Raw genomic sequence first — 26469 nt, 5'->3', positions numbered from 1 at the left:
ACCGAGGGCCGTGGTACCAGACACCCTCTAGTAGCAGGAGAGCAACAAATCTTTATCCTGGGAAAGGTACCGAGACAATGCCCCCTAGCGGTCACTTCAACCACGTGGCTGGGAGGTGAAGCTGTGGAGGATGGGGATGAGGGGCAGGCACAGAGCAACGCTTGGCAGACTGGGCTGAGCGGCAGGCAGGCTCACAGCTAAGGACCGCTGGGCATGGTCGGCCATTGCTTCCAACCGCTCTGTGGCCTGTCAAAGCAGGATAACAGCACCAGCGCTACACGACACTCCCCTGCCACCCAGCAAGGCACAGCTTCACCCTTCAGCACAGACTAGTTCGAGTGATGGGGAAGAGCAAAGTCCTGGCCAGTTAAAGGAACAGCCCCATGCTGCCCGGTGCAGGGGCTGCTGGAGAGGGTAGTTGGTTTGTGGGGTAGAAGTTTCCTTTTTTTTTAAACTCTTACATTTCCAAACCACGTTGGCTGAAACATTCATCTCCCTAGGGGACTGAATCAGACAAGACAAGGACACACACAGAAGGGATGGGACGGGACTCCTGGGGAGGCACATGGCCAGGCCAAGGGTATGGGAAGCTCGCCTACTGCTGCCCACACTGGGTCTGTTTTGTGGATAGCTAGAATTTCTTCCAGTCTGCCTCCTGTCAATCCAGCACCTTTCACCAGACCTGAGCTCCCAGGCAAACTCTCACAGCATAAGAAAACAGAGCTTTATTCCAGAGGGGAACAAGTAGAACCCAACCATGGGAATTGACTGTCCGCAGAGCAGAGGAAAAAGTCCGCTCCCCTCTCATCCCCCCACCCCAACTGTGCTCTGAATGTTCTGAGGCCTGGCGCGAGAACAGCCCGGCATGTTAGAAAGGGGCCAGACTGGAATCTCTTCTTGGAACCATCCCGGAACATGGGTGGTTTGGGGAAAGTGGTTAAGAGTTTGCAATACCAGAGTAACCACATCCTCAGCCCTCTACAGCACGTCGGTGAAGGGCCTGTCCCACCGGCATCTCCTCCAATAAGCTAAGAGTGTCTTAGCAAGGACACAGAAGCACTGACTTTGTGATTTCTCTGGGGGTGCTGGACCCCCACTCCACTCCTTCCCCCAAACCTCTCTCCCACCCTGCATATTCCCACTTGCCACCCCGTTCTGCCCCCTCTCCCGCCTCTTCCTGCCCCCGCTCCTCCCCAGTGCCTCCTGCACACCGCTGAACAGCTGATCAAGGCAGGCGGGAGGTGCTGGGAGGGAGGGGGAGGAGACAGAACTGATCCGTGAGACTGCCAGTGGGTGCTGAGCACCCACAATTTTTTTTCCATGGGTGCTCCGGGGCTGGAGCACCATGGAGTCGGCACCTATGCAAGGACACCTCTCTGCTAGCAACTGCTCTGCAGAACAAAAAGCAGGAGGTGACTGTCCAAGGTTCTGGGAGGCAGAGAAAATGAGGGTTGGGACATCAAGCTGTGCTATCTCCTCTCCTGCCACCATCCCATCAGAGCCTCCCAAACAGCAGCCCTTTCACTGGTGCCACCACAGGATCCTAATTCCTCCATGTTAATGTCACATGAGCTGGAGACGGGCAAGGACGTTCCACACGCAACAAGACTGAGGCCAGGTGCCTTCTGAATCCCACTAGCTTCAGCTCTTCCAGCAGGGGATCCTTGTGACAGGTCTCCTGCCACCTAACTCTAATTTACAGAGGGCTGAACTACTTGGGCAATTTTCATTCCAGCCACGTTTCTTTGCTTTTCAGGATTATTACAATCCATCTGCCCATGTTTAATTCATTGCAACCCCATCGCCTCGGCCCTGTCGAACCAGCTGCATTGGGACCCCTCCAGTCCTGGCTACGGCTTTAGTAGGCTGCCCACCGACTAAAGCCAGGCAGCTGGCTGCAAGATGGGATACGCCCCGCTGGGTGTGGCTTGGCTTCTGCATCCCAGCTGCTGGCTCAGTTCTGTTGGCAAAGGGTGACGGCTCGGCCTTCGCAGAGCCAGAAGACTGGGTAGAGGGGCTCGGTGAAGACACAGTGGAAAGAGTGGAGGAGCTTCATCTCGTCCCCGATGCCATAGAACGACAGGACGCCTGTGCCATAGTTCAGGCTGACTCCGAGGCATTTGTACAAGGGCGCCCTGATCTTATGCGACTGGCCCTCGTGCCAGGCCAAGTAGCAGTCCTCCCGGACCTGCAGCCCCCAGGACAATCCGTCCAGGCCGATGCTGAAGGAGCGACCCGCTCGCTTCTTCCTCTGGATTTTCTTGTAGGTTACTCCTAGGATGACGGAGTGGCCGGAGATCCTGACTTCCCAGTAGTGGCGGTCTTGGCTATAGCTTTGGCTGCACAGAACCTGCCACAGCTCAAACCTGTCGGCACGATCCTGACAAAGGCCATCAGGAGAAGGGGTGTGCTTGGCCTTTTGGTTCTGATTGGACAGCTGCAGGTACTTATTGGCTGTGTCTGGGTCGAAGGTCAAATTTCGATAATCTGTGGGCAACATGGACATCCACAGTGTAAACCACGGGGGCAAGAACAATTGAATTTTCCTTTAACCTTCCTCCGCCTCAACCCCCACCCCCTGCCTATGTCAGGAATCCAGCCCAGGCATCACTCAGCTATGTAAAATTCTCTGAAGATGGAAAACGCAAAGCATGTTTGGGTGACGGGGTGATTTTGAGGGTAAGGCACAGGACTGGGAGTCAGGAACTCTAGGTTGTGTTCCTGGCTCTTGCACGGGCACGTTGTGTGACTTCGGGCAGGTCATGTCCCCGCCCCATGCCTCAGTTTCCCCAGCAGTAAAATGGGAATAGAGATACTCATGGGAGTATCAGGAGGTTAAATTAATAAGTTCTTGCAAAGTGCTTTGAGATCCTCTGAAAGGAGGAGGAGGAGGAGGAGGAGGATGCCAATGGCCTTCTGCCAGCACCGTCTTTGTTCTGGTTCTAAGAACAATTTCCCACTATCCCCTATCCACAGCATTTCCCAGTAGATGCATTGACCTCTGTTGGGGTGCTTCTGCTCCCCGGTCAATGGAGTCCCGCCCGGAGATAACCTTGCTCAGTTAGCTCCTATGGACCTTTGTTCATTAATAATAAATAACATTATTACAATTAATAACGTTTTAAACATTCTATGGCACTGCTTATGAATACATCTCTTTACAGACATTAACCAACCCCTGTATCAGCTCTGCACTGTAAGTATTAATGATTGATCTTCCAGGCACTGTGGTGATGGGTATATTAGAAACGTGTGTAGTAAATACTAACATCCCTGTTTTGCAGATGGGGAAGCCGGGCTGGAGAGGGTTAAAGGGGCATTCTAGGAATTGGCATCAGAGCTGAGAATAGAAGCCAGAAGTTCCTGGCTCTCAGCCCCTTGCTCAGACCCCTAGGCTTTGCCCCTTTCTCAAAGGGCTGGGTTTTTTTGAAAGCAGGAGCTAACCAAGCCAAACTGGAGACTGTCTGATAGACTCAGCAGGGTGATTGCTCAGAGAGGTAGAAATGGGAAAAGATGTAAAGCGATAACATCCAGGGAGACACCAAGTTCTTAAAACAAGGGAGCAGAGTCCAGGAGACTGCCCGGATCAATTAAGATTTGGAGCAGGGTGGGTTGGGGAGGGTCAAATGTACTGGGAGGGTGCTATCCCTTTCCCCTATGAGTGGAGCAGCTCTCTGGACTGACTGCCCCGTCACTTCAATTCTACGCTGTGCCACGAGACGTGCAGTTCAGATGTGACCAGCCAAGATGAATCCCTGCTCTGTGCCAGGAGCCTGGCAGCTGCTTGCAGTGATTAAGCTTCTCAGCATTCCCCATGGAAAGTTCTGTGCCTAAATATGGCTGGGCGGGAGCAGGCACGTGACGCTTGCCGAGGAGAAAAGTCCGAGAGGGAGGGAGAGATTGTGTGTGTGTATAAAAGAGAGGGACTCCCACCCACAGGTGGTATTCTGGAATTACTGTGCTTCTACAACTTACCCTGGCCCCCATTCTCCCACCCTGGGGGACGAGGAATTCCTGCTGATTGCAGCGGGAGAATTAGGTCCCTTGTAACTAAAGGTCCACTAAAGGCTTGTCTCCACGTCCACCGGTGCAGCTGTGCCACTGTGGTGCTTTAGTGTAGATGCTACTACGCCAACAAGAGAGCTGCTCCTGTCTGCGTAGTTAATCCACCTCCCCGAGAGGCAGTAGTTATGTCGAGAGGAGAAGCTTTCCCGCGACAGAGCACTGTCTACACAGGGGCGTTAAGGTCGATATAACTATGTCGCTCAGGGGCATGGACTTTTCACACCCCTAGTGATGTAGTTATACTGATGTAAGTGTGTAGTGTAGACCCAGCCTAAGTAATGGTAGCTGAGGTATTTGTGCCTTGTAAGCTACTAACAATGTTAACTTCTATCTGAAGATCTCAAAGCCCTTTGCACACATGGATGACTGAAGTCCCACGCTCCCTTGTGAGGCAACGGAGTATTCTGATCCCCTATTGTTAGGGCAGCTGAGAGACAGCCGTGCTCAAAGTCACCCAGGAAGCCCGTGTCAGAAGCAGGGAGAAAATCCAGATCACTTTAGCCACACTCAGGGCATGGCTACACTTGCAGATGTAGAGCACTTTGAGTTAAACCAGCCTTTGTAGAGCACAGTAGGGAAAGTGCTGCAGTCTGTCCACACTGACAGCTTCAAGCGCATGGGAGTGGCCACATTTGCGGCACTTGCAGTGGCATTGGGAGTGGTGCATTATGGGTAGCTATCCCAGCATGCAAGTGACTGCAACGTGCTTTTCAAACGGGAGGGGTGGGGTGGAGTGTGACAGGGAGTGTGATGTGTGCATAGGCGCCAACTTTCCCCGGTGCCGGTGGGTGCTCGTGCCCCCCTGCCTCTGGCCCCGCCCCTATTCCAACCCCTTCCCCAAAGTCCCTGCCCCAACTCCGCCCCTCCCTGCCCTTATTGGACACCTTCCCCAAATCCCTGCCCTGGCCCGGCCTTTTCCCCAGCACGCCGTGTTCCCCCTCCACTCCCCTCCCTCCCAGCCATGCGAAACAGCTGTTTTGCGGCACAAGCACTGGAAGCTAGGGGGAAAAAACGCGCATGCGGTGCGCTCAGAGGAGGAGGCAGAGGCAGGGCAGAGGCAGAGGTGAGCTGGGTGGGGAGGTGGGGAGCTGCCGGTGGGTGCTGAGCACCCACCAATTTTTCCCTGTGGGTGCTCCAGCCCCGGAGCACCCACAGAGTCAGCACCTATGGTTGTGTGTATGTGGGGGGAGAGAGAGTGGGTTTTTGGGGGGCTGAGAGCATGTCAGCATGCTGTCTTGTAAGTTCAGACAGCAGCAGACCCTTCCCTTCCCCCCTCCCCCCGCCTCTCTCTCTCTCACACAGCATTCCACAGTAACGGCTTGCCTACCGGCTGTCAGAAACGGAGCTTTGAAAGGGCATTTCTGCATTCCTACAGGAGTTCAAAACAATGACAAGAGTGGCCACTTGACTTAAGGGGATTCTGGGACTTTTCCAGAGGCCGATCAGAGCGCAGTAATGCAACACCTCATTCACACTGACGCCCGGGCGTTGTAGCCAAGGCGCAGCAAACGTTATTCCTCTCACCGAGGTGGAGTACCAGGAGCGCTGTAGTCGCGGAGTCAGAGCGCTCTACGTGCCTTGTCAGTGTGGACGGGGAGAGAGGTAGGGCGCCCGGGGCTCCTTTATTGCGCTGTAACTCGCAAGTGTAGTAAGCCCAAAGCCATCCTGCCTAGGGAGTGCAGATTTGCCTCGAAAATGGTAACTCAGATCCCCCCGAGGCACAGCCTTGGCTTGCTAAATTGCTATGTTGTTACCAGTCCAAGAAGGAAACCCCAGTCCCCTTCATAGGTTATAGACACACTTTCCTACTCTTCCCACCCACCCGCATGGCTGGCTCCCAGCGCGTGTTATTCTGAGCTGCACTCAGACCCAGAACTGCCTCACCCTTCAGAAGCTCCACTCTTAATTCACACTCGGGAAGGGCTGGTCTTGCCTTCATCACAGTAAGCGCCTTTGGCTTGGTTGACTCTGCAGAGCAAAAGAGAAAGGAAAAGCTCTAGAAACAAGGAGGGAACTGTTCCCGCAGACAGAGGTATCTGGGTGGGATTTCAGAAGCACAGCCCAGCTCTGACCACTCAGTTGCAGCTGCCCGTCTGTGTGTCTCTGGAGTGGAAGGAAGGAAACGAGGGTTTAACAAAAACTCCAGCTCGGTCACTCTGATGTTACAGCTGAGGGAGTGGGTCCAGCTAGGCCTGCCGGGGAGCCCATGTCTATATGCAAGAGCCCTAAGGGAATGCTGTAAAGCACGCCCTGATCAGAGCTAGACTGGGGAACTGGAATCAATCTCCTGACCCCCTAAGAACTGGCACATCCCATTACATCTCCTGGCCCCACCCCACCCAGCCTGCTTGTCCGAGAGGAAGGATGGCCCAGTGGGCTGGATGCCAGCCTGGGACTTGGGAGACCTGGGTCAGTTCCCTGCTCTGCTACACGCTCCCTCTGTGACATTGGGCACGTCACTTAATCTACTCTGGGCCTCAGTTCAGCCTCTGTACCATGGGGGTGACACCTCACAGGGGTGCCGTGATGCTAAATCCATTAGCGGGTGTGAGGTGCTCAGATGCTAAAGTAACGGGCGCTAAGCACTGGACACTGACTTGCTCATCTAATCTGCCTGTTATGTCTTTCAGACTGTCATCTGCTATTTGCTCATACAGCACCTAGCACAATGGGGCCCAACCTTCAGGCTACTGCAGTAGATCTGGTAACAAAAACCTGGCCTAAGCCAGCAAGCGGCCCCTCTAGTGCCACATGTGGGGATAGGGGGAGGATTCTTGTGATGTGAATGGTGAGACGTCCCCACCCCCCCACACACACGTTAGCCCAGCATATCTACATCAGTTCCACTGCAGACAGGTGATTTATACAGGCAGGGGTGGGACGGTGACTTGGTGTCCAGCTGGGCAGTGGGGGGAAGGTCCTCAAGGGAAGAGCTTACCTTTGGTTTCAGCATCAGCCGCCTTTGGGTTCAGGGAATTGGGCAAATCCTCCAGCAAAAGTCTAGAAACCGCGGTGAGGATCTTAGCAGTGGACTCCACCGTGCTGGCCACATTGAATTCAACAGCTGGCAAAACTCCCAGGCTGGCCGGAGAAGGGAGCAGCAGGAATTCCTGCACGGGACAGGAAGAGGAGAGGAAATGCAGCACATACAGCATTCAGATCGGAGACTCAGTGGCACAACAGCTCAGAAACCCCCTTCCCTATGGAAAGGGGAAGGCACAGTCATCATGTCCCCTGGCATCTGCATCTACTTCCCCAATTCATCTGCTCCGGGGACTCGCAGTAACTCTGCTACTTCATGGTGCTGAACGGCTTGTCCTGGCCTATGCCTGTAGCTCAGCTGTGTTCAGCTGCACCCACTGCTCCTATCACTGTCAGAATGGGTGATGTTCCTCTGTACAGGGGCCTTTACGGAGTAGCATCAGGGTAGAACAGTCTAATTAGGGCTGCCAAGTGTCCGGTTTTCAACTGGAAAATCCGGTCGGAAAGGGAACCTGGCAGTGTCCAGTCAGCAGTGCTGACCGGACACTAAAAGTCCTGTTACCCGCAGTAACCAGCCTCCGCCTCCACAGGGCGGGATGCACAGCAGTTGCAGCTGGAGCCAGGCGAAGCTGCTCATGGACAGAAGTGGCTGGCTGCTCTCGGCTAGCTCCAGCCTCTCTGGCAGAGGTTAGTGCGTGTGAGTGTGTGTAATCTTGTCTGCCCCGATTTCCCCACCCCGGCCCCTTGCTCTGGGGACCGACTTCCCAGTTGGGCAGGCGGGAAGGCTCCATGTCAGCTCCTCCCAGCCCAGCTCTGCAAGCAGCAAGTGAGTCCCAGAACAGGTGGAGGAGTGAGCAACAAGGGGGAGGAGTGAGCAGGGGCGGGGCCTGGGGAAGAGGCGGGGCAGGGGTGAGGCAAGGTGTGCAGTTTTCAGCAGTTAGAAAATTGGCAACCCTAAAATGAATCCTCTTCCTTCCCCCACAGGCCTCTAACTATTTCCATTGCCCTCATCTGGATCTTCCTGTATTGTCTGGAAAGGGAAGGAGCCAAACTGAACACAACGCCCCAAGCAAGGATACGTTGTCACCTTGTAACATGGCATTCGATAGAATTAGATACATAATTTGCATGCCTCATGCAGTCCTCTAGGGGGAGCTTCACGTGCACCATCTTCCTGAAAGGTGGTGTTTCCCAGTAATAACTGCAGCAAAGCTGAAGAGGCACCGAGCATGCTTGATAGTGTGGAAGTAGAGAAAGAACTGACAGGGATTTGAAAGGGATTTCAATGCAAATAATCCTCTCTGTGAGCAAGAGTCAGGCTAGCTGTAACTCTAATAACGCGAGATTTGTAGAAGCGAGGATTGTGTGAGACGAGTGGGAAAGAACTGTGTGAGAAGTTGTTGCGACCTTGTGTTAGATAAGTATGGAATGTAGACTATAGTCTAAATAGAGGTGAGAAAAATAAGATATCAGGATGACCTATGTATAAACAAAATGCAACTGTTGCTCATTATTGTATGTAACAAAAGGTATAAATGCTGTAATTGTTTACCTGAAGAGAGATCTGTTTAGCTCTCTCCCTCCACGCAATTGCTAGAGATAATAAAGCAACAGAGGGTCCTGTGGCACCTTTAAGACTAACAGAAGTATTGGGAGCATATTGGTCAGGAATTTGATTAGGCCCATCTCTAGTCCATACTCTACAATATTAAAATTGCCAGCCAGCCACTTTATAGACTTAGACTCAGTTTCCACTGTGCGCGTGCAGGGAAGGGAGAGATGGGTGTGGGGGGTCATTTCTAACATGGTTCTGGCTGGACATAGTGTAGAGGGTCTATGAACACAAGAACAGCCACACTGGGGGTCAAATGAATGGTCCACCTAGCCCACTATCCTGTCTTCTGACAGTGGCCAATGCCAGGTGCTCAGAGGGAATGAACAGAACAGGCAATCAATGAGTGATCCATCTCCTGTCGTCCACTCTCAGCTTCTGGAAGTCAGAGGCTAGGGACATCCAGAGCATGGGGTTGCATCCCTGCCCATCTTGGCTAATAGCCATTGATGGACCTGTCCTCCATACACCTGAGGCTCTCTTCCCGAGCAGATGTTATGCACCCTCTTAGAGACTGGTTCAGCTGCCTGTGTGGACAGGGCATTATACAGAGAGTGTAATTGCCTTTGGAGTACATGTGGCCAGGCCAATGGCCACAGGGTATTTGCAGCTCCCCCACTCATGGCTGGGCAGGCACCAATACCTCTAGGAATTTCATGTCATCCACACAGATCAGCAGCTCCTGGGCCTTTTGCCGGTGCTGGGTGAGCATTGTCAGATGATCCTGCAGCTGGCTCCAGTTCTCCTCCACTTGCCCTAGGGCAGTGGCCTGCTCTTGCTCTATCTTGTCCACGGCCCCCCTCTGGCACTCCTCCAGCTCTTTCATCAGGTGGGCAAACTTCTGCAAAATCCCCGATTTCAGCCTCTCTGAAGAATCCTGGGTAGAAAAAAAAAATCAATGGAAATGACAAGACAAAGAATTGACGTGACAGCAGTTGGGTGGCTTCCTCCCCGAGCCCTATCCAGAGGGCTTGGAGCCAGCCCCCTGCATCCCAGCTGTGGGGAGGGGTGACTGCCTTTGCCTTACTACCTTTATGGTGCCAGTTTGTTCCTCCAGTTTGTGGATCTCCTCCTCGGTCTTTACTGTCTCCTCCTGGGTTTTCGCCAGAGACTCTTCTAAAAGGACCTGCGAAAGAGGACAGATCCCAAAGTGTAATGTGAGACAATATTCAGTGTCACAGGTACAGGGCAAACTGCCCCTCTGGTCTTTCTGCGTGCCCGTCACCTGGAATCACGCGATTCTCCCACTCTCAGACCAGGCCCTTCACCCCCAGACCCTTCCCGCTTCCTGCCACTCTCTGCTGCAGGTCTTCCTTCTCCCGTGGCCGGGGCCTGTGCTGGTGCTAGTGGGGTGCAATAGGGGATGCGGGCTCCGGAGGGAGTTTGGGTGCAGGAGGGAGCTCAGGGCTGGGACAGGGGTTTGTGGCACGGGAGTGGGTGTGGGCTCCAGGAGGGGGCCAAAAATGAGGGATTCAGGGTGTGGGAGGGGGCTCCAGGCTGGGGCAGGGGTTTGGGGTGTGGCAGGGGTTACCAGCTCTGGGCTCAGGGTGCGGGCTCCGGGGTGTGGCCAGAAATGAGGGGTTCAGGGTGTGGTAGGGGGTGCAGGGAGCGGGCTTCGGACAGTGCTTACCTCAGGTGGCTCCCTGGAAGCAGCGACAAATCCCTCGGCTCCGAGGCGGAGGCACGGCCAGGCGGCTCTGCGCACTGCCTTCACCTGCAGGCACCACCCCCACAGCTTCCATTGGCCGCAGTTCCCAGCCAAAGGGAGCTTTAGTGCTGGCACTTGGGATGGGGGCAGCGCCTCTGCCTAGGAGCCGAGGGACATGTCACCACTTCCAGGGAGCCACGCGGAGCCAGGTAGCGAGTCTACTGTGCCGCCAGCCAGACTTTTAATGGGCCAGTCAGCGGTGCTCACCTGAGCTACCAGGGTCCCTTTTTGACTGGGTGTCCCGGTCGAAAACCGGACACCTGGCAACCCTAGTTGGGGGTGGGGGGCGTGCTGCCTGCCTGGCACTCCGGCACTCCTAGCCTCCTCAAGCCCGCGGTTCACCTGCCACCCATGGACAGGATCCATGAAGCTGACAGTTTGCCATGGTGTCTTCCAAGAGTGTGCCCGGGGCTGTTCACAGGCTCTGTTGTGTGTCTTTCCTGTGTGCCCTGCCCACAGCTCCCCATTAAGTTACACTGATACATTCAAACAGGACTTTCTAATAAACCACCACAGCAGTACAGTAAATTTACCTCACTGACCAGCTCATTTCCAATAACCAACCATTACTATCCATCAGTGTGCACAGAGTAATACATGTCCCTGCCACCCTGGGCACCCTCAGCACTTAGACAACATTTATCTCCTTTGCGAATATCCATATACCCTGCACAGATCCCCCAGCAAACCCCACTCCCCAGCAAAAGCTCCCACAGCCTTTCACATCCTCCTTTATTCCACCCTCCTGAGCAATGCGGATATTTAGCTCTTATATGGCACTTTGGGTGCACAGGTCCCAAAGCATCTCACAAAGGAAGGTAAGTATCAGCATCCTACTTTTACAGCAGGGGAAACTGAGGCACGGAAGGGGATGGGCATTGTCCTGGGTCACATGGGAACAGAATGCAGGTCTCTGGAGAGGGCTACCTGACCTGGAAGCCCTTTTATTTCCCTTCTGCAAATCCTCTTAGCTCCACCTTACACACACACTCAGAGGAAACCGCTCAGCTTGGACGCTGCGTGCCGGCTACAGCACTGGGCTGCTAAAAGGCAGCACCAGGCAATAGGAATTTGGACGCAGTCCTTCCACCTCTGCAAGGTTGGGTCTCTCCCCTGACATCCCGGGCAGCAGGTGCAGCCAACCAGCAGAGGACTCTGATCCCTAAATAAAACTCATTCCTTTGGGCAGGACTTCACACCCCATCATAGTCAAACCTTCTCAGGTTTCAGAGTAGCAGCCGTGTTAGTCTGTATCCGCAAAAAGAAGAACAGGAGTACTTGTGGCACCTTAGAGACTAACAAACCTTCTCAGCTACCTCATCAGAGGAAGGACGTTTGTCGCCTTTTGCCCCTCATGCCGCCGTGGGGGAGCAGGTGTTGCATATGTTCTAAGGTTTGTTGGGTCTCCCTGTGCGGCTCAGGACTGGCTGCGCGCGCACACAGGAAGGCTGGGAGGAACTCCAGGAGCTGGTTACCAGACAGCAGTATGACACTATTAACTATTTAGTGTTCAAATACGCTGCAACATCTGCCAGTTCTGCTGAGCCTTGGTCTAGTTAAACATGTGAATACCTTGTACTTGTATTCCTCCTTTCGTCCAAGGGTCACCAGAGAGGGGCATGGACGCGCTGCCTCTTTCACAGACAGGGAACCTGAGGCATGCAGAGGGTAAACGACTTAGCCAGGCCACACAGCAAGCCAGGGTCAGGAATAGCAACCCGGGTGCCAAACTTCTGCCTCAACGAGGAGAGCACACTCACCCACCCACCCACCTGCAGGACTGACCCAGAGCCAGGCAGGAGAGCTGATCTCTCTCGCCATGGCCCTGCAGATTGGGAGCAGATCACAGGGGAGACACAGCCCAGACCTACCTCCTTTCTCTTGCGCTCCTCCTCGAACAGGACCCTGTGGTGGTCCCGGCACTCCTGCACCGTGCACACGCAGCAGATGCACATCTTGTCCTCTTGGCAGTATAGCTCCAGGGGCCGCCCATGCCTGGAGCACCTTCTTCCGTTTGCGGGGGTTTTCCTTTCGGCACTGGAGGCCTGCACTTCCCCAGATCTGACCAGCTCCACCACGCTGCAAAGGGCGACGTTCTTCCTGAGTTCCAGCCGCTTCTCGAAGCGTTTCCTGCAATCGGGGCAGGTGTAGTCCTTCTCACCTGGAGGAGCCTCCTTCTCTTCCTTGTTCCAGTGGTTGTTGATACACTTCATGCAGAAGTTGTGTCCACAGGGCATGGTCACCGCTGTCCCAAACATCTCCAGGCAGATGGAGCAGACTAGCTTCTCCTCCAGCTTCCGGGGGCCTTGAGAGGCCATCCTGCCTGGGACAGGAGCAGCTGAGACAGAGAAGGAAATCACAAACAGCAGCGTGCGAGACTAGGACAGAGCTACGTATCGCAGAGAGGAAGGACGGGCACAGAGATGGCACAGAGCCAACCAAGCTCTTAAAGGGACATGCAGACCGGCTGCATTATGGTTTAATCAACGCATGTTCTCAGCTCTCTCAAGGGGGTTTTGTGGTTTTCATCTCCCCTAACTCCACAGCCCCTCAGTCTGCCGGCTGCCTGGGTGTCTTAAAAAACTGCCTTCACTCAGCATCGTGCTGCCGGCTGCTTTTTTGGAGTCACTTGTTTTCTGTTTAGCCCTTGATGGGATTCTCAGCTTTCAACTTGAATGTCTATTTTCTCCAGGGGCAGGGATGACCTTTACAAACCAGGCAGAGTCCTGCATCCCCTCACCACCCACTTTTCTGTTACAGGGACCACAATCTGGGATGGAATACCCCGGCCAGAGCCCTTGGCAAACTGGAGAGGACACTCTCCATGGTCTTTTGATGCAGCACTCCTGCCGCCTGCTGGTGTGAGAGCTGAGCCTGGCAAAACCATTTCCTGCACAGAGCAGCTCTAGTCATACATAACCCTAGCACTGGTCAGGTGTCTTGATCCCTGGGGAGGGATTGCTAGCAAAGCTGAAATGTAACATGTTTCAATGCAGCTTCATAACAGAATGTTGCATTTTCCCCGTGTTCCATCAGTATGGGAAGGCAGAGCTCCTGCAAAAGGTTGCGCCATGCAGTTGGGAGGTCATTGCAAAGCCTAACCTCAGGGGCAACACCCCCCATAATAACAAAGCCCGGCCGTGCAGGTCACTAACCCGGAGGCCACTGCCACGACTGAGCGTAGGCCCAAATTCACTAACAAGTGGAATTACTGATCCTAGGTAACAAAACAGCCTGTATTCTCCAGGAGAACCTACCAGGGGAGGGGCAGTACGGTAACACGTTAAACACCCAATGAAGGATGTAGATTCACAGTTGAGAACGAAACCGCCAATATTTGGATCCCAGGGCTGCAGTCTGAGGCTGGAGTCCTGGGAGTTCAAAGCTCATCTGTGGAATCAAATCATCACCTAAGGTTTCTTTAAGGTTTTGTCCATTTCTTGCCCTTTTGTGACCCCATCATGGGAGATCGAGCAGGGTCCCACCCACCCCTACTGGGACCCAATGATCTTTCTGCTGTTACCACTTTAGTTGTCTCCAGGGGGTGGGTGGGTCAGAGGGGGCTGCTGGTGCATGATGCAAGGCGCTTCCCCCTCCCGCCATGAGATTAAGGCCATCACAGATGCCAGCAGCTGTACTTTCTTGTTCTGCTCCCAAGTGCCTTCAGGCTGCAAGCTCTTTCAGCGAGGGCTCCGCTTGGTTTATTAGGGTGTGACTATACTGCCTACATTACAGCGCGGCTGCAGCAGTAGTCACGCTGTCTCGCCGGGGGAGAGCTTTACTTGCTGTTATAAAATCCTCATATTTGCACACAGTGCTCTGGAAATAATAAAAAGCCAGTTGCCTCCCTATGGTACTCAGAGGCTAGCTGCTTTGTCCTTTACCCTCCAAGTAATCATTAACTTGTCCCCCCATCCCCTTTCCAGGAGTTCACACTCCATCCCCATCAGAACCCCGCCCCCACACTTCACCCCCAGATTCCCGCCCAAGCTGTGGCTGGGAATCACTGCCCCCCTCCCCACACATAGACACACCCAGGGTGTTTCTCCTTCTACAGTCAATATTTGCAGAGGCTGAGCTGAAAAATCCAGGGCTCCTTACACCAACCTCAGGACATCAAAAAACATGAGATTGGTTTAAGAAAAGGATTCTACAGTATTGTGAATTTTTTGCCCCATCTTTTGACTGTTGAACTCCCCCTGCCCGGCCCCCGTGTGTGTGTGCACAATTAGTGCCGCCCACTCTCCCAAATGTATGGGGTTCCTCCTGCTCATCTAACCCACCTCCTGCCCAGCAATTAATTCGGTCCCTATCAGTTCACACGTGTCCCCAGCCTCATCTCTGCTCCTCCTGAGGTTCTTCACTCCTCCCTCCCGGTCCTGGGGTGGTTGCAGCTAGGATGGGGCATATCCAGGGGCTCGTCACCTCCCTTTGCCCTAGGCTGGCTGGTAGTGGGAGGTACCAGAGGAGCTGTCCCCATTGCTCAAAGGAGGGGAAGGGGGGACCCAACCTGCCGGTGTTTGGGTTGCTGGAGGAGGGGGAAAGATCTCTGCCTGCAGCCGCTCTGATTGGCTGCTCAGCTCCAGGTTGGGCAATGGGGACAGGTAGCCAATCCGAAGTCTCAAATGCACAACTGGGCTGGAGAGTGACATCTAGGGTGACTGGCTCCAGCCCCAGCCAGAATTCTGCTACTTGCAAAACCAGTGGCAGGGCCGTAGACAGAGACCCCCAGTCCTTCTCCTTCCAGGGTCAGTATTTACAGAGGTTGAGCTGAAAAACCCAGAGTTTGTTATAAACAGACCCTGATTCCACCACCACCACTGCACACTCTAGGGGGCTGCTTCCCTTCGCACCTACCCCCTCTATGTCCCTGCTCCCCACTCTTCCCCCTAAAGAACTCCCTCTAAGGCTCTTATTTCTGCAAGACTCCAGGCTACACAGACTCCCTACATATCAAGTAAGTTGCTGCCTGTACTCTCCCTGCAGCACCAGGTGGTCTGTGGTTTGATTTAGAGGAAAAATCAGGCCAATGTTATCCCATTACAGAGAGTGGCCAATAAACTCCCTGTGCTCCCTCAGCAGAGGTGTCCCACCCTCAGAGAGGTATTGCACTCTGAGCAGAGCTTTGTAGGCTGCCTGAGGCGGCAGAAAGAAGAAATCCCGGCAGTTGGTGCAAATAGAAGGGCGGATACTCAGCCACTAAATGTCTTCTGTTGGTACTTACTCCTTTAACAAGAGGGATGCCTCAGATACAGTGACAGGCAGCCCCTGTAAACAGGAGCTATTGCAGGGAATACACAGCCGGAGTCCTGGAGAGTTGGAGCAGGGGTATTGCTATTATGTGGGGGTTAATTTAAGGCTGGGGATAGGTGCAGAGTCAGAGCATTGGTGATTGGAAGGCACCGTGTATCTACACAGATGCACTGCTGCCTGTGTTTTAACTATCCCACACGTTGGCGTGCCGATGTGTCTCAGCCCAGACCCAGGCAGGTTTCAGTTCTGGTTTTGACCCACATCTACTAACAACCTAAAGACCTTGTCCATGGCCTACGGGGAAGGAGGTGAGTTTGGACCATACCTGGAGTTTGTGTTCTCTTAATTTTGGGGTAGGACCCAACCCCTTCACAAACTCGAGGCAGCCTGGTCAGCCTAACGTGACCTCTATTTCAAACCCCTGCTGTGCCAGCGTTTCCACCCACATGGCAGTGCGCAGCAGGGGTGGGGGCGTGAGGGAGCAGCAGGAGGCTGCCCTTCAGCGGTAAGCATTGATCCCATCAGTCCTGAAATGCACAAAGAGCCCGATACATTTCGAACGGCTGCATTAGCTGCTGGCAGGATCCCCGTGGGTTCCCCAAAGCTCTCAGCGACTCACACCCAATCAAGTCACCAGCTTCGCTTGGAAAATGTTTATTCAGATTTTTGAGCTATCTGTACAAAAATATGAAGGATGCCGCTCAGGATCCCAGCACTGGGAAGTTCATGGCAGGGGAAGGAGACGACGCACCGGACCGACAGTTCTGCCTCTGCCAGGCTGCACAGATCACTGGGTTGGATTTAGATGAGGGTATTTTTCTGTCACTGCACAGATACATGATCTGAACTGGCTAACCAGACCAAGTCAGCCTTGGCCCACCTATAATTAGAGCCCTGGCTCCTGCAGTGAAGTGAGACATGGTGCCTTTGGAGGACACTGGGCCATTCAGCTACCACTAGCATCTGGCTCCTTCAGAGCGGAGATGGATACACTCTCATGGCCATAAATACCCTCTATGAACAAGGCTTTTGACCAGGTAACTGCCAATAGCAGAAATATCTGCTAACCTCAGTTCCACCCTTTCCGGTGTTGTCAATGAAACCGAGCTTGGATCAAATCATGCTGTGATTCCGAAAGTCCACACTCCCCTTCTCCCAGAGACATGGAGCATCCCAGACAGCGCAGTCATGTGACGCATCTCGAGAAGGTAGAGTATTCCTGCCCCAATGGCCTGGAGCTCCTGGGGAGGTGGCAAACTCCTCAGTAAATGCCATACGTGGGCTCGTGGCTGTCCCTGTACCTATCCAGGTACCTCAGAGGCTGCAGGTGTGGAAACTTCTTCTGAGGGGGGTGATACACAGGAGGCCGCACAAAGTCAAACACTGGCTCCTTCATGTCTGCAAAGGGACAATGGTGAACGTTAGACGAGACAGCTCAAAACCTAACCCTGCACACCAACCCACCAGGCCCCGCCCACTCTCCGTCGTTCCAAAGGTACCATGTCTCCCTCCTCGGGCAGAATGGGAGATTAATGATAGATCAAGAACACACATGTAGTTCTCTCCACCACGTACTCTCCCATTGTTATTTTAAAGCGTCCACGCGAAATGGGATTCAAAGCCCACCAGAGTAAGGCTGTTCCCTTAGACTGCCATGGACACACTGAAGCCTTTAAAAGAGAAGGCGACTGCTTCTAATTCTCAACTGTAAATGTTCCCAGTGTCAGACTAATGTGCTAGTGATATGCAGCTATCTAGGAACCAGTTAGAGCAACTGTCCCAAAGGGGGACATTCAGAACCGGCCATTGCATTCACCCCGCACTCAGACACGTCCATGCCTCCAGGAACCCTCATTGCTCCATCACAGAGAGCTCGCATGGCCACAGTTGATTTAAGTCAGGTGTGTCTGACATCTGAGCAAACAGCTTTCAACCCCTTGTCCTTTCCCAACCCAGGCCCTACCAAATGACTTCGTCTCCTCCAGGATACATTTAGTTATGCTTGACTGCTGGATGGTGGGGTCGGAGGAGAAAGGGACCCCCCCGCCTCATGCAACAGCCACTGCCCCATACCCCTATAAAGTGAGTTTCTTACTGAGATGGTTGTGAAAGATATGAGTAACAGAATCATCCCATTGGCACTGGAAAAATGCCAGCCCGGCTGGCGTCATATCGTTCTGGTGCTTCTTGTAGAAGTCAAACGTCTTGAAGGTTCTCATCTTGAGACTGTGGCTGAAAACAAGACAGAAATAAAAGGACAGGTCTCTCTTTTAATTAATATATGTATACATATACACATACATACACCTATCTAACAGAACTGGAAGGGACCCTAAAAGGTCATTGAGTCCAGCCCCCTGCCTTCACTAGCAGGACCAAGTACTGATTTTGCCCCAGATCCCTATGTGGCGCCCTCAAGGATTGAACTCACAACCCTGGGGTTTAGCAGGCCAATGCTCAAACCACTGAGCTATCCCTCCACCACTAACAATCCTGCAGAGATGGAGAAGAAAGACCCCAGGAGAGAAACCTACATGGCTATTTAAAGTCAAACTCCCTAGGCAGCCTGAGGTGGAAGCATGCCAGCCATACATAAATTGGCCTTGTCATGTCAATCCGGCAAGTCATTCTTTTAACATCCTGTTCTACTGGCGAAGTCAATGAGATGCCATGGAGGTGCAAGCGTCTTCCATACTGTTCCCATTGCAGGACTGGGGCCTTCACTTAAGAAAAGGTATAACAGGTGGGTGAAACAAATGGGGCAGGCTGTGGTAGCAGTAATACCAGCATGTGTCTTCACAGACCAGCCGCGCATACAACCTCCAGAGGATTTGTTTTGTTAGTGGAAACAAATAAGCAAGAGAAACAGCAAACGTGACTATGCCCCCAGCGCCGTCCAAAGTGCAAAGGAAACAAGCTGAAACAACAGGGGAAAAATCACCTTTCAATTACGGTCAGTTATTGTTACAAGTAATCTCAGTGGGTAAAATGTTTTCAGAGAGCAGCGGGATTTTTTCAGTTGAGAGATCAGCTTTGTCCGCTCTGATCATACAGGGCACAAGAACCTGGCAGGGACTCAAGATTCAAAGTTACCATGGGGTCGGCCGAACATCTTCAGTGAAATCGATTGGTCGGTCCTGCTTGAAGAGGAGGAAGACAAAGCGGTGGTAGCCAGTTCCCTTGGCAGGGAATGGGGGGAAGTAATGGCAAATCTCTTTTCCCGAATCTATGTTGTTGCCTGGAATGTTGGTCCTGTGAAGTGCAAGACATTTTTCAGTCATTATCCAAGTGGCTGGTTTTATTTTCTTTTTGACATCTCTGATCAAAATCATAGCATTGAAGTTGTGTGGGGGGGAAGATCTGTGGCATGCTTTCCCCTTGTGTAGCTGTGGGCTATTCCCTGCCATAGCAAGCATGCAGCTACTAGAGACAGACCTAGTCAGGGGAAGCAGCAAATCACATCCATAGAGCTAAACAGAAAACAGTAACAATTCCTGGAACTACTCTAGCTTTAGCGATATCAGTGCTCCAGGACTGATGTCTGACCAGCACTACGCAGGCCAGATGATCAGGGAAAAGCCAAGTCAATGTTTGCCAGATTTTGTCTTTGTAGCAACTACATTTCAAACCTCTGTTGGGAAGCTCTTTCCCCATTTCTTTGACCATATTTCCTCTCACAGGGCTTGGGAGGCCGGGGCTGCCGTCCCTAACGCACATCCATTACACAGATGTATTGGTTTGCAATACTCACACCAGCCAGTGGATGTACTCAGAATCAGCATCTCGCAGGTGTCCATCTGTGCACACACAGAGAAAAACACATCTTAATGACAAGTACTATGCGTTTGCCTGCTGCCTTATTGATAGCATCTACTCCAAAGCCAGAATTCCCTAGGTCCAACAGGAAAAGGGGATGATGCCTCCAGACCTCTCAGCTGCTCTCTACCAACTCATTATTGTGTCAGAAAAACAACTGGAACAAGTCCCAAGAGGATGGAGTTCAAGGCTGTGAGCCAGCAACCCCCGAGTTCCAACCTCTGTGTTGACACCAACTCACTGTGTGACCTTGGGTGAGTCACTTAACTTTGCTGCACCTCGATTCCCTAATCTACAAAACGGGGACAGAGATACTGACCTACCTACTTCACAAGGATGTTGTGGAAATCAGTTAACGTTTGTAATAATACTTTGGAAATATAAAGCTTTGTGTATGAGATGCGCAGAGAAGGACAGTCTTGTGGTTATGCACAAGATTGGGAGTCAGGAAACCAGCTCTCTTTTCCTGGCTTCCCTTCCAGTGTGTCAGACACTAGGCAAATAATTTCACCACTCTATTTCTCTGCCTGCAAAATGAGCATAGTACTGCTACCCTCAGAGAAATTTTGCAAGGCTGAACTCTTCAATGTATGTAAAGAATATTGTGACACTATTTAGCATTCACGTTGCATTTTGCAAAATGACTAATCCCTCTGATTAAAGGTGGGCCAGGGGAGCAGAGTATTGCTATTCCTTCCTTCAGCTCCACCACCTTCTGCCAAGCAGATCTTTCCATTCTAGCCCTTCTATGCACAGTTTCTGGAGTGATTCTGCAGGCGTGGCTGAACAATCCCTACGGAATGACCACCCCGCTGCATCAGGTTACACAGCCCAAGGTAATACGATTTTCAAAACAAAAGAGGGCAGAAATAGCCAGTTTAAGGAAGCTCTTGAAAGTCTTGATACACACCCAGATTAGTGAGCAGCAGAGTCCACAGGGAGCCTTCATCTGCCTCATATATCACTTCTGGGGGACTGGATGCCTAAATACGCAATGTAAAGAGACAGTCGTGAATGTAAGAATCTCCGGTAAAAGCTCCCAAGGATTGTTTGCATTAAAATGATGTATTTTTTGAGAAACTGAGTTAGTTACTCAGACATAACCTGGCTGTATAATAAAAACAGCCCCAACAGAACAAATCAAATCTGGCTTTGCCACAGAGCGAACCATCAGGAAAGGCAGGGGTATTTTATCAAAAGCAAGTTCACCATTTCATTTAAAAATGAATTCATTGTAATGCTGTTTCCTTATCTTAACTAGAAGCATCTCCAAAGCATATGATTTTCCATTTAAAAAGAACATTCCTCTTACAGTAAGTGTCTGTGCTGTCAGGCCAGTTAAACCTTGTGTTGCTTCTGATTAACTTGGGCACACTTTAATATTCTTCCTAGTGATCAATTATAAGATACCTCGGTGGGTGTCACAAAGTTCCCATGATATACTGGCATGACATGCTCATCATCTAGGTTGTATTCTACCCGCAGAACCACTCTGGGGACGAACGTGGCTTCATCAAACATATCGTGGTATATCCCGTAGTGCTCGGCGACAAGCTGCTTATGCAACGGGCCATTGGTTTTCTCCCACTCTGCCTTGACTTCGTCAAGTGGAATCACCACTGCAATTGCAAAGAAGGAGTTGTGAGACACGTGGAGGGGTTGTCTAAGCCACCACAGAGACAGAAGAAGAGGAAACCAAGACTGCAGGGTACATACACGTCCTGAGGCGGGATGCTCTTTCCATTTCCATGCTCTGGTGGTTCTGTTTCAATATCTCTTTTCTCTCCTTCAGTTGCTTTGCCCGTGGTGGTCTGTAGTAAGGCAAGCCAATGTCTATCTTTGCCTCTTCATCTAAGGTCAAAAACATGTAAGTGAGAAACCTAAAATAAGCCCCATTCTGTTCTTTCTGTCCAGCAGTCATGAGGAACTGTGACAGACAAACCAAAAATGCATGAGGGATACAAACAATCAGATGAATTACAGGCATAAGCCCTGATCCTGCAATGAGCTCGGTGCAGACAGACCCCTGTGCCCGCATGGAACTCATAACAAGACTGGGACAGTATTTTGTCCACACCATATAATCTAGCTGCCCGGCAAGTGAGAGACTCTGATACCACTGAAACATTTAGTGTTGTCAGTGGTACTACTACAGCACAATCCTGTTACAGGTGCCCTCCTTCAAGAGGGACATGGAACACAGTCCCTTCTGCCAGTTTCTCGTACAAGTTAAAAATCCCAAGGCACTTTCCCAGAAAGCGCATAGGGAATAACTCAAGTGGAACGTTAGCCACAACTTCTCAGTACAACTGATTCTGATGTTCTAGTCTATAGGGGAGCTAGTGCATGCACGTTGGCTATTCTGTCTATGCAGCCATTACAACCCCGGTATCTAACAATGCTTTGTAAAAGATTTGGAGACATCTAAGGATAAAAAGTACTTCACACTCTCGCTGAAGCTCATTCGAGGCTGAGTTTTGCTTGAGTATTAAGCCTGTTAAACAGGTCCACAGATACACCCATGGATTTCCACTCCCTGCTTTACAATCACCTAAGCTGTATCGTGGGTCTAATTTAGACTAAATTTTGGGATTGTATCTTCCTTATGTTTATACAATGCCAAGCACACAGACAGCACTCAAACAATATCTGGCTTATAATATTGCCTCCTTACAAAGGACAGCTGGATGTGTCTTTCACCTCACTATGGCGTTATATAAAACCAGGTCCCTCAATCTTTGTCTGTTGGGGTTCTTGTTTCATTCTTAGATAAATGAGAATAATAAGCCAGATGCTCTTTTGAGATGACTTTGCTCTATAGCATTTGGGAAGGGATGGAGTGGGATGGGTTGGAGAGGTTATGAGCTGTTATGCCTTTTACAAGAAGGGAATTTTGAGTTTACAATGCTTGTAGGTAGTTATTTACTTTTAGGTGTGAAACACAGCTCATCTGGCTTGGTTAACTGAAAACTAAGTGGTGGAAAGGCGCTCAGACCCAAGGGCATTTTGGCTCCTATCTTTGAGGATCTAGGCCTGTGAGTATAGGGTAGGTGCTCACTAGCCATTTTATGAATGAAAATAAACATAATACATCATTAGAAACTAAAACCCTGCATACTTCAAAAGGAGAGTTTGGAGACCTTATGGTTTATTTTCCTTTGTATTACAGGAGCCCCAGGAAATAGCTTCCTTACTCTCATCCCTAATCTTTGAGTGAAAGGAAGCCAAAGATTTAGTTGCATCTGGCAAGCCCTTTCCTTTAAGAGGAAGATTCTAGTCAGTTTCCCTGAAGGGAGCAAATTTCTACAGCAGCAAGGGGTCTACTACCCACACACGTATTTGATCAATCCCTTGTGGAGCACATTTTGGTGCTACATGCATAACTACTGGCCTACAAATAGCTCCCCCTTCCCTACAGCAACAGAAGTTAAAAGTAACTCATCTCCCTCCCCTTGGGTACCTTGCTCTGGTGTGACAAGCTTCCTGTATGTTTGCCACCAGGGAGTCTTCTTACTCTCCTTTTCAGCCACTTTGAAATAGCGAGTGAAGCTGCGGTATTTCTCCAATGCCTCCAAGTTGCTGACATCTAGGTCTTCATTAGGCATTGGCCCTAGAGGGGCTGCCCGCTTGCAGAGAGCAGCTGAAAACACAGGAGGTTTTCATTTTACAAAGACACTGATAATCACATGCTAGAGAGACAAGATCAGAGGGGGCTTAGACTGGACGAAGAGCATAAGGTTGGTTTTGTGACTACAGCATAGGCCTGGAGGTTAGGAGACCTGGGTTCTATTCCCAGCTGCACCCCCAGCCTGCTGTAGCCTCAGGCCAGCAACTTAACTTCTGTTCTCTCAGCTTCCCTATCCATAAGATGAAGATGATGATATACAGCAGTGCATGTGAGGCTCAATCCATTAATCTTTGTACAGTACTTTAACGTCCTCAAAGAAAAGGTGCTAATAAAAGCAAACTGTTTGATATCAAGGACAAATTTTTACCATTTCCAACACACTCTGCTGAGGTTTTTATACTCTGCTCATCACCATGGTACCTGGGCAGTTTAATTTTGGGGGAAGAGTAGGTTAAGTTTTTCTCCTTGGTGTGTTTTTAAATTACCCCTCTTCCCTTTTACACTTTTAAAAAATTGTTTTCAAGGTAGTGAAATATATGAACACTCCGATGGGTCCAGGACCGAATTCCACCATGCCGGGCCAGCAGCTGAGAATGTGCCGCTCCTCATGCTTACAAATGAACCCTTCCATTACATAACTATTGAGGATAGTCATGGCCACACAGAAAGGGATTGTTTCTCCAGTAACCTGAGTCAGTTCTGTGGAGGGCTTTGAATTTATGTTAAGACCAAAATACAATGTTGCTTATTCTCAGCCCCTAGTAAGTTCTAGGGTGATCCAGCACACCAGGGGATCAGTGCAGTAAGTTTGGTATTATCCCCCAAATTCAGGGCAAGTGGGAACGCTACTGATAGCAGCACAGGCCGGTGTTCGTTATGCATGTTTTACAAATAGGTAAGGAAGGAAGGGAGTCCCCAACGGCCAGCACAGCAACAGGGTGACCATGTGTTGAGATGCTGCATCTATTCCCCATCCCACTGCACAACTGCTGTCACTTGCAGTCACCGCAGCAGGCAGAGAGATGTCACCACCACATTGGACTAGCACTCTGATGCCACCATGGCCCTAAAGGGGGTTACAGGCCCCAGAACACCCAGCAAGCTGCATGTCTGTCATTAGTAGGGACTGGGGCAGCTCACGATAGGCAACTGCCCCACACAGCAAGCTGCCCTTTCTCTGAAACCCTGGGACAGATGGTTGCCCTGTATAGCGAGTGACAACTGGGAAGGGAACCCAGGCGTCCGAGACGCTGCCCCTCTCTGACACCCTGGGACACAAGGCTGTCCCACACAGCGAGGGAGAAGGGAACCCAGGTGTCCGAGAGCCCACCCACCCCGGAATCCCAGGACAGACGGCTGCCCCCCCCGGTATCTGGGAACCCAGGCAGGGAACCCAGGCATCCGAGAGCTCAACCCCGGGCGCACCAGCCCCCGTGCTCCCGCTCCGCCCGGCGAGTCAGTCCCAGGGACCCGAGCGCCGAGTGGCTCCGGGGGTAAGAGCGGTCACTCACCAGCGGTACCGAACGCCCGCCCGGTCCGTATTCCGTACAGCGCCGCGCTCAGTATGGGCGCCGCCATTTTGCCAGCGCTGCGACAGGAATCACTGGAAGCCCCCACCCCACAGCACAGTATGTCCCGCATTGCGTTTACCAGACGGGCCTGGAAGGGCTGTCCTAGCTAGTGCCTGAATGAAAATATTACAAAATATACCTAAAAAGAGGTACATCCTCATCATGGGGTGAAGGACTAGAGACGCCAACCCCAGGCAGAGAGCTGCCATGTATTTATTTTACCAAGGCAAATATGATTGCCAGCTACAAAACGGGGTCCTGACTAACAGCTGCATCTGGTGTGTCACTCACAGGAGGAGTTTGCTGGTGGTGTCCACGCCAGGATCCTGGAGCCATTCGCATTGCTATATTATAAAGGGAACTGTGGGCAATCTTACATACAAGCAGGGCTACTAGCTGCTGCCTGTAGTATGCTTGGTAGAGATGATGGTGCCTTTTCCAGCATTGCTGGCTCTTATGGTTGTATCGCCAATCCCACCATTTTTTATATATTTTGTAAAGCTCTAACTGCTGGAGTCAGGTGATCACGTGAGATTTTTTTTTAAAAGTAAGTTTCTAGTCCTTGTAATTTTTTTTCAAAAGAAAAACTTGAAAATGTGAAGTGAGTGCAACCATTGAGCCAGAGGAGTGCCATTGACAACCATGGTCTTAATCCTGGAGCTTTCTGATCTTTTGGATGCCCTGGGTCCAGGTCATGAGTGCTTCAAAGACAAACATGATTGTAATTACCTGACAAATTGTCTTAATTAGAAATAAAAAGAGCTAGGAAGGGATGCAATTAAATGAAGAGTTGGTCAATTGAAACGAAGGGAGCAGCATGAGGAACTACTCAGAGCAAAACCATCTCCCTTGAGGCCCATTACAGAAATAAATAAGGGGGGCACAGGTCCTCTCCATGCATCAAAGTTTAGCTGCTGTGTGGTTATATTTGTAGTTCTACCGTGCACTAAGGCTCCTGAAATGGGACCCATGCAGATTGCACCTGCAGAGAGCCCCTTTGATTATATAGTGGAGCTCTATGCTGCGGTCCACACCCATGGATCGGGGCCAGAATTAGTAAAACGACATCCACTGCTGGCGAGCTTCCTCTCACACAAGAACATCAATCTCTGCAAGGTGCAGAGAGGAATCATCACAGCCTGGCTCCTGAACTGGGCAGAAGCTGATGTGTGAATCAGACAGAGTTGAGGAATATTTTGAAAGAAGGGACACGGGCTAGCTGTCCTTTCCAATTCTTCCCAAGCCACCAGAGGTCAGTGCAACAGCAGGAATGGAACCACAACTTTGGTAGCTGAGAAACTGGAATCACAGAGAAGAAAAGGCTTTTGAACTAGCACTTTTCATCAGTAAATCTCAAAGTGCTTTGCAAAGGAGGTCAGGCTCAGTACAGTAACAGCGAGAGGTATAGATTAGACAGACAGAACATTCCAAAGGACTGAGCGAGAAGACACGCTACGGCATTTATAGTCCGAGACCTATGTTATAGCCGTTCTCCACTCCACCCTAATTATCCGTTCCAACCTTCTAATAAAAGACAGAAGTACAGTTGCTTCACTGGACAGGGGGAATTGGGTGAAACCAGCCACCTTCCCCTTGAATTTATGAAAATGGATTGTTTGTAACGTGATGGGTAAATCTAGGGGGCCCATCAGCAAGTCGTGCCTACCAGCGAGAGGGTGGATTAGTTTCCCGTGGGAAGAGGTGGGATCCCCAGCACTTTAAAATGAGCACTGAACCCGGGGAGGCTGCACTGGGTGAGGGAAGAGAAAGCGAGGCCAGTCCAGCCAGCAGGATTGGAAAGATGTATCCAGCATGGTCAACACCCATCTTCCTA

General features: G+C 51.3%; 2 protein-coding genes across 2 annotated transcripts; both read right to left on the bottom strand.

Moving 5' to 3' along the window:
• Window positions 1-710: 710 nt before the first annotated feature.
• On the bottom strand, window positions 711-12779 carry TRIM65 (tripartite motif containing 65). The gene is made up of 6 exons (XM_024101735.3): window positions 12239-12779; window positions 9690-9785; window positions 9303-9536; window positions 7004-7175; window positions 5950-6033; window positions 711-2487 (listed from the first exon to the last, which is right to left on the bottom strand). Exons 1-6 carry the CDS (start codon window positions 12683-12685, stop codon window positions 1955-1957), a joined length of 1566 nt encoding a protein of 521 aa, XP_023957503.2. The 5' UTR covers window positions 12686-12779; the 3' UTR covers window positions 711-1954.
• Window positions 12780-16258: 3479 nt separating this feature from the next.
• On the bottom strand, window positions 16259-24826 carry MRPL38 (mitochondrial ribosomal protein L38). Its single transcript, XM_008163889.4, has 9 exons — window positions 24576-24826; window positions 22897-23076; window positions 21153-21287; window positions 20847-21055; window positions 20347-20419; window positions 19372-19417; window positions 18714-18872; window positions 17716-17852; window positions 16259-17018 (listed from the first exon to the last, which is right to left on the bottom strand). Exons 1-9 carry the CDS (start codon window positions 24703-24705, stop codon window positions 16882-16884), a joined length of 1206 nt encoding a protein of 401 aa, XP_008162111.3. The 5' UTR covers window positions 24706-24826; the 3' UTR covers window positions 16259-16881.
• Window positions 24827-26469: the final 1643 nt, after the last annotated feature.

This window comes from Chrysemys picta, chromosome 12 (genome assembly GCF_011386835.1).
Source record: "Chrysemys picta bellii isolate R12L10 chromosome 12, ASM1138683v2, whole genome shotgun sequence".
NCBI lineage: Eukaryota > Metazoa > Chordata > Testudines > Emydidae > Chrysemys > Chrysemys picta.
This window is presented reverse-complemented; position numbering and strand designations above follow the sequence as displayed.